Source organism: Arachis duranensis, chromosome 4, assembly GCF_000817695.3.
Source record: "Arachis duranensis cultivar V14167 chromosome 4, aradu.V14167.gnm2.J7QH, whole genome shotgun sequence".
Classification (NCBI taxonomy): Eukaryota; Viridiplantae; Streptophyta; class Magnoliopsida; order Fabales; family Fabaceae; genus Arachis; species Arachis duranensis.
This window is the reverse complement of record NC_029775.3, coordinates 20,451,221-20,459,699: the sequence shown is the minus strand read 5'-3', so window position 1 is coordinate 20,459,699 and position 8,479 is coordinate 20,451,221. Positions and strand designations below refer to the sequence as shown.

General features: G+C 35.9%; 1 protein-coding gene across 1 annotated transcript; it reads left to right on the top strand.

The window, feature by feature from the left end:
• The first annotated feature begins 4,686 nt into the window (after positions 1–4,686).
• On the top strand, positions 4,687–8,252 carry LOC107483710 (alpha-glucosidase). Its single transcript, XM_016104321.3, has 5 exons — positions 4,687–4,915; positions 5,130–5,836; positions 6,045–6,275; positions 6,504–7,150; positions 7,232–8,252. Exons 1-5 carry the CDS (start codon positions 4,689–4,691, stop codon positions 8,099–8,101), a joined length of 2,682 nt encoding a protein of 893 aa, XP_015959807.1. The 5' UTR covers positions 4,687–4,688; the 3' UTR covers positions 8,102–8,252.
• The last annotated feature ends 227 nt before the right edge of the window (positions 8,253–8,479 follow it).

Genomic DNA, 8,479 nt, shown 5'->3' with positions numbered 1-8,479 from the left:
TGGCGTTTTACTCCAGACAGCAGCATGGAACTGGCGTTGAGCGCCAGTTTACATCATCAATTCCCAAATAAAGTATGAACTATTATATATTTCTGGAAAGTTCTGGATGTCTACTTTCCAACGCCGTCGAGAGCGCGCCATTTGGAGTTCTGTAGCTCCAGAAAATCTATTTCGAGTGGAGGGAGGTCAGATTCCAACAGCATCAGCAGTCCTTTGTCAGCCTCCTATCAGAGTTTTGCTCAAGTCCCTCAATTTCAGCCAGAAATTACCTGAAATCACAGAAAAACACACAAACTCATAGTAAAGTCCAGAAATGTGAATTTAACATAAAAACTAATGAAAACATCCCTAAAAGTAGCTTGAACTTACTAAAAATACCTAAAAACAATGCCAAAAAGCGTATAAATTATCCGCTCATCAACTTTCATATAGATATCCCGATCTAATGAGCCGTATAAATAGCCTGTTACCACATCCATTAAATGCATATGCAGTTTATGATATGCAGATAAACTGACCAAATAACGCAATGTTATCGCATCCACTACAGGGGAATACGTTTCTTCATAATCTATACCGGGCCTTTGTGAAAAACCTTGTGCCACACGTCGGGCTTTATAGCGCACAACTTCATTTTTCTCATTTCGTTTTCTCACAAATACCCACTTATATCCAATAGGTTTTACATCTTCAGGTGTACGGACTACAGGTCCAAAGACTTCACGTTTTGCAAGTGAGTCTAATTCAGCCTTCATGGCTTCTTTCCATTTTGGCCAATCATTCCTTTGTTGACATTCTTCGACTGATCTTGGCTCAAGATCCTTACTTTCATGCATGATATTTAATGCCACATTATATGCAAATATTTCATTGACAATTGTCTTATTTCGGTCCCATTTTTCTCCTGTAAAGACATAATTTATCGAGATCTCGTCATTTTCACTATTTTTAGGTATCTGAACGTCTTCTGGCGTTATATCATGATCTTGGACAACTGCAGGTGTCTCTACTATGTCTATTTCAACAGGAATATTATTTACCTCTTTTCTCTTTTGAGGATTTTTGTCTTTGGAACCAACAGGCCTGCCACGCTTCTGGCGTGAATTTGCTTCAGTGGCTACTTGTCCTACTGGGACATCAATTCGAATTGGAGCATTTTCCGCTGGTATATAAGATTTGGTTATCCTCTTTGTATCGGAAAATGCATCAGGCAATTCATTTGATATTCTTTGCAAATGTATAATCTTTTGAACTTCTAGTTCACATTGCCCTAATCGAGGATCTAAATGCATCAACGATGACGCATTCCAATTAAGTTCCTTTTCAGGAAGCTTCTTCTCTCCCCCTAATGTTGGAAATTTTGATTCATTAAAATGACAATCCGCAAACCGGGCTTTAAATACATCTCCAGTTTGTATCTCAAGATACCTCACTATAGAGGGAGAATCATATCCAACATATATTCCCAATTTTCTTTGAGGTCCCATTTTGGTGCGATTAGGTGGTGCAATGGAAAAATATATCGCACACCCAAATATTCTTAAATGGGAAACATTTGACTGCTGACCAAAAGCTAATTGCATAGGAGAGAACTGATGGTAACTCGTTGGCCTCAAACGAATAAGTGCTGCGGCATGTAAAACAGCATGCCCCCAAACCGAAGTTGTGAGATTTGTTCTCATAAGTAAGGGTCTAGCAATTAATTGGAGGCGTTTAATAAGTGATTCTGCTAACCCATTTTGTGTGTGAACATGTGCTACTGGATGTTCAACACTTATACCATTAGCCATACAATAAGTATCAAAAGCTTGGGAAGTAAATTCACCAGCATTATCAAGACGAATTGCTTTGATTGGATTTTCTGGAAATTGTGCTTTTAATCGAATAATTTGAGCCAATAATCTCGCAAACGTCAGGTTGCGAGAAGATAATAAGAACACATGTGACCATCTCGAAGATGCGTCTATCAGGACCATAAAATATCTAAAAGATCCACATGGTGGATGAATAGGTCCACATATATCACCTTGAATCCTTTCTAGGAATTCAGGGGACTCAAATCCAATCTTTACTGGTGATGGCCTTAAAATTAACTTTCCCTGAGAACATGCAGCACAACAAAATTCACTAGTTTTAAGAATCTTCTGGTTCTTTAGTGAATGCCCATGAGATTTTTCAATAATCCTCCTCATCATGGTTGTTCCCGGATGACCCAATCAGTCGTGCCAAGTTATGAACTCATTTGAGCTAGTAAACTTCTGGTTTACAATGACATGTGATTCAATTACACTAATCTTGGTATAATACAACCCAGATGAAAGTGAGGGTAATTTTTCTAATATAACTTTCTTATTTGAATCATGAGTTGTGATACATAAATACTCATGATTTCCCTCATTCATCGTTTCAACATGATATCCATTTCGGCGAATATCTTTGAAACTCAACAAGTTCCTCAGAGACTTGGTAGATAATAGTGCATTATTTATTATAAATTTTGTTCCTCCAGGAAACAAAATTATAGCTCTTCCGGAGCCTTCTATCACATTGCCTGAGCCAATAATAGTATTAACATATTCCTCTTTTGGCATAAGATGGGTAGAATATATATCACTTTTGAGAATAGTGTGCGAACTTGCACTATCCGCAAGGCATACATCTTCATTACATATCCTTGCCATTCTCTTCAAAAACAAATAATAATAAAATGAGTAGTATGCACAGTTAAATTGAATACTTGATCAGAATTATTTTTCTAAGAAACACTGTACAGAAAATAATGTCATATACTAAAATATTATTTTAAAATTTGACACATTTAATAATTTCAAAATTCATAAACATTAATATTTCATTATTTATGTACATCACATTTGAAACTTAAATACATAGAAAATAAAACTTAACAATAAGTTCTTTACATTATTTATTGACATAGATACTTCACAATCTCACATATTAAACTATTCCATCATTGATCAAATGACCAATATTTCCTTTAGGATCCTCAAAGAAATCAGATACATCATAATGAGTGGTGGAGTTCTCAGCATCATTTGAAACAAAATTTGTTTCCTTTCCTTTGTCGTCCTTTTTCAAAGATGCCTGGTAAAGATTGACTAGGTGCCTTGGGGTACGACAGGTACGTGACCAATGGCCCTTTCCACCACAACGGAAACACTTATCCTCTGTTGATTTATTCTGCCCAATATTCTTTTCTTTATCCCACTTCTGGTGAGATCCTCTCTTTTGAACATAATTCTTTTTCCTTCCATAATTTTTCTTATTATTAAAACCTTGCCATTTACCTCTTCTAGGGTAATTTGCCACATTTACTTCAGGAAATGGGGCAGCGCCAGCTGGGCGCACTTCATGATTTTTCAATAACAACTCATTGTTGCGTTCAGCAACAAGAAGGCAATAAATTAACTCAGAATATTTTTTAAACCCTTTCTCTCGATACTGCTGCTGCAGGAGCACATTCGAGGCATGAAAGGTTGAGAAAGTTTTCTCCAACATATCATGATCAGTTATTTTTTTCCCACATAATTTCATTCGTGAGGTGATTCGAAACATTGCAGAATTATATTCATTTATAGATTTAAAATCTTGTAGACGCAAGTGCGTCCATTCATATCGAGCTTGAGGAAGTATCACTGTTTTCTGATGATTATACCTTTTTCAAGGTCTTTCCAAAGATCTGCAGGATCTTTTAATGTGAGATATTCATTTTTCAACCCTTCGTCAAGATGACGTCGAAGGAAAATCATGGCTTTGGCTTTATCCTTCTGGGATGCATTATTTTCAGCCTTAATGGTATCTCCAAGATCCATTGAATCAAGATGAATTTCAGCATCTAGTATCCATGATAAATAATTGTTTCCAGATATATCAAGAGCATTGAATTCAAGATGAGAGAGCTTTGACATAATGAAAATTTGTTACCTGAGTCTTCCTAAAAATTTGATCAGAGTCTCGTGCTAATAACGTGTTGTGTTGTAATGTGTATATATATATAAAGATAGAAAAGAGTATAAAAAGTAAAGAGAGAGAGAATTGCATAAATATATATATAAAAATAGAAAAAAGTATTAACAGTAAAAAGAGAGAGAATTGCATTTGTTTATAGTAAGAGAAAAAAAGAGAATATTTTATTGCTGTGTATATTCCCTTGCCTCAAGTCATGCTTTTATAAGCAAAAAGTTTACTTTTCAAACTACATTTATTTTACTTCATCCTAAGAACTTGTTCTCTTCAACGTAGAAAATGGGTTGCCCATTAAATGGACATCTATTCTTATCCTTTCCTAGTCACAACAGATTTAACATTAATTTACCTATTATCTAATCAATCTCTAAATAATATAACACTTATTAAAATATGCTATATAATATAATTAATTTGCATTTCTGCGCATCGTACATGTCTCACTGTGGTCAATTATAACACTTAAAAGAACTTAACATTTTTGTCTACACTTAAATTCTGATATTTTAATCTGCTTGAATTTGTCACATGTTAAATAATATTTTATTCAAGAACTGGGCAATTGAACTTGGTTGATTGAGTGTCTTACTATCTGGCAGTCAAATTGGTAGGCCCCACAATCCTCCGTAGCTTCCAAGATGAATGATTGAATGCATATAAATTGATAGGCCATCATTTTCTATCCAAAACCATTCAACACAATGAAACAGAACAAAGCCTCTCTTCTCCAAATCTTCACTTTTCTCATCTTTTTCTCATCAAGTTCTTATGTTGAAGGAGGAGGAGGAGTTGTTGGTTATGGCTACACCATATCTAGTGTCAATAACAATGCTCTCTCAGCCAAGACCTCCTTGACTGCTAACCTTAAACTCATCAAGTCTTCCACACTTTATGGACCTGATGTTCCACGCCTCAGCCTTGATGCCAGGTAACAATAAGTATTATCGTTATATTGATTCAAATTTATACGTACCCATTGAATTGACATATATAAACTTGTTTGTGTGTTATGCAGATTATTTTGACTTATCTAATTGAGTCTTCTAGATCATATGCATTATTCATAGTCATTTATAGCTAATATAATATATAATATGTTTTTTACTTTGTTATTGGTTATATATATTGTATGTATTTTTCAGTTTTGAGACCAAGGACAGGTTAAGAGTTAGAATCACAGACTCCACTCACCAAAGATGGGAAGTTCCAGAAGAAGTGATTCCAAGAAGCTCCCATTTCCCTCTTTTCCGCTCTCTCACAACCAAAGAATTCCCTTCTTCCTACCACACCTACAATCCAGAACAAGCACCAAAATTTTCTATTACAACACCAAATTCAGACCTCATATTCACCCTCCACAACACCACCCCTTTTGGCTTCACTATCTCACGCAAGTCCTCCAAGGATATCCTCTTTGACACTTCACCAGACCCTTCAAACCCTTCAACTTCCCTTGTGTTCAAGGACCAGTACCTTCAGCTATCTTCCTCACTCCCAAGTGAAAGAGCCTCCCTTTACGGTTTTGGTGAGCACACAAAGAGTTCCTTCAAGTTGCAACCAAACCAGACCCTCACACTATGGAATGCAGATATTGCTAGTTTCAACCTTGACTTGAACCTTTATGGCTCTCACCCTTTTTACATGGATGTAAGGAAAGGATCTACACATGGGGTGTTGCTGCTGAATAGCAATGGGATGGATGTTGTGTATGGTGGCGACCGGATAACTTATAAGGTGATTGGTGGGGTGCTTGATCTTTACTTTTTTTCCGGATCATCGCCGGAGTTGGTGATGAAGCAATACACTGAACTCATTGGAAGGCCTACTCCTATGCCTTACTGGTCTTTTGGTAAGTCTTATCTATACTCAATTTCTTAATACTTCAAGTTTTTAACTGAAGATTGTTCTCATATAGTGCTTTCTAGATTCAAAGTATTCTTATTTTATAATAGAAGCAAATATAACATGTGCTAACTATAAATCACACTGCTTTTCTCCCTTTTTAATATATCTTGCTCCCATGCTAATCCATAAAGTTATAATTTCTTTTGTGAAAGGTTTTCACCAGTGTAGATATGGCTACAAGAGTGTAAATGATCTTGAGGGTGTGGTTGCTAACTACACAAAGGCACACATACCCCTTGAAGTTATGTGGACAGATATTGATTACATGGATGCATATAAAGACTTCACTCTTGATCCTATCAACTTTCCTCTGGATAAGATGAAAACATTTGTTGATACCCTTCACCGGAACGGACAGAAATATATACTCATATTGGATCCTGGTACCTAATTCTGATACCATGCAATTTCTCTCAACCTCACACACACTCTTCACCTAATTTTTAGGATAAAGTACACTAATATCCTTCTTGTTTAGCTGATATGACACATTACATCCCCTTAATTTGCCACATTTTGTAAAATATAGGGGTACTTAGTGTCATATAACTTAAATTTTGATGGAAGCATGTGTGTATCAGTTATTTATCTGGGGCTAATTTTGCAAACAGGTATCAATGTAAACAACACATATGCAACTTATATTAGAGGATTGCAAGCAGATATCTACATAAAGAGAAATGGAGTCAATTACCTTGGTCAAGTTTGGCCAGGAAAAGTTTACTTCCCAGATTTTTTGAATCCAAGAAGCCAAGAATTTTGGGGCAGAGAGATCAAACTATTTAGAGAACTTCTCCCATTTGATGGTCTCTGGCTTGACATGAATGAGTTATCTAATTTCATCACTTCTCCTCCTAATCCATCTTCCAGTCTTGACAACCCTCCCTACAAAATTAACAATTCCGGGGCCCTACAACCAATCAATACGAAAACGGTACCAGCAACATCCTTACACTATGGAAATATCACTGAGTATGATGCACACAATTTATATGGACTACTAGAATCCAAAGCTACCAACGAAGTTTTAAAAGATGTAATTGGTAAAAGGCCTTTTATTCTTAGTAGATCAACTTTTGTAAGTTCTGGTAAGTATACAGCACATTGGACTGGAGACAATGCTGCTACTTGGAATGATTTGGCATACTCAATTCCTTCTATATTAAATTCTGGAATATTCGGAATTCCGATGGTTGGAGCAGATATATGTGGTTTCTCAGGAAATACAAACGAAGAACTCTGCAGAAGATGGATCCAGGTAACAATTGATCCTAAGATATGGGGAAATTTCTTTGTGAAAAACTATATATATCTAATTCCTTTTATTTACCTCATGTAGTTGGGAGCATTTTACCCCTTTGCTAGAGACCATTCAGATAAGAATTCTATGAGGCAAGAGCTTTATCTTTGGGATTCAGTTGCTTCATCAGCAAGGAAAGTGCTCGGCCTTCGCTATCGCCTCCTCCCTTATTTCTACACATTAATGTATGAAGCACATACAAAAGGGACACCAATTGCAAGACCCCTTTTCTTTTCATTCCCTGAGGATGTCACAACATATGATATAAGTTCACAGTTTCTACTTGGCAAAGGGGTTTTGGTGTCACCGGTGCTACAATCTGGAGCTGTCACTGTTAATGCATACTTCCCTGCAGGGAACTGGTTTGATCTCTTCAATGTCTCAAATTCAGTGAGTGCTGAATCAGGAAAGTATGTTACTCTTGATGCTCCACCTGATCACATCAATGTGCATGTTGGTGAAGGTAACATCTTGGTAATGCAAGGAGAGGCATTGACAACAGACGCGGCGCGAAAGACTGCATTTCATCTTGTGGTGGTTGTTAGTAGCAGCAAAAGTAGTTATGGACAAGTTTATTTGGATGATGGAGAAGCACTTGACATGTTAGGAGAGAATGATCAATGGACATTGGTAAGTTTCTATGGTGCATTACAGAAGAATAGTGTTTTTGTTGCATCTAATGTTACTAATGGAAGATTTGCTCTGAACCAAAGATGGGTCATAGAAAAGATCACCTTTTTGGGAATTCCTAAGCATACTGAGTTGAAGATTGATGAGAATGGAACAAGTTCAATGAGGAAGATGGTTACACATGTTGAGAACTCTTCAGAGTTTGTTAGTATACAAGTTTCAAGATTGTCACAGCCTATTGGAAAGCCATTTAAGCTAGAATTTCAAATAAAAGGTTGAAGGGTAGCTAAAAGGAGGATTGCTTTTATAGCTGCAATTCCTTCTCAACTTTCTTCAGCTAAAATTATTGTGATAATTATTATGGCATAAAAATTAAAATGTCATTTTTTATATCTGAAATAAATGTGACAGAATACTACAACATGGCTATGCAGTTAAAATATAAAAACATAGATATCTGTGTTAATAATAAAGTTTTTATCGCAAATATAGTTATATATATAAATATTTAGAAGAAACTGCGTTAAAATTGGAACAGGGTTCGTTCTAAAAAGCTAAGCTTGTGAACTAACATTGATTCGTATATTAAAAATCTAAGTCTTAGAGATGATGTCATTATTTTGAAATCCATGTAGAGAATAACTTGGATTCGTTTCA

What these genes read in the sequence shown, in the direction of transcription:
- LOC107483710 (XM_016104321.3), top strand. Translation starts at nt 4,689, where the DNA reads ATGAAACAGAACAAAGCCTCTCTTCTCCAAATCTTCACTTTTCTCATC. An exon ending in TATACTCATATTGGATCCTG is followed by an intron (nt 6,276 to 6,503) that starts GTACCTAATTCT and finishes TTTTGCAAACAG; the next exon opens with GTATCAATGTAAACAACACA. An exon ending in TCTGCAGAAGATGGATCCAG is followed by an intron (nt 7,151 to 7,231) that starts GTAACAATTGAT and finishes TACCTCATGTAG; the next exon opens with TTGGGAGCATTTTACCCCTT.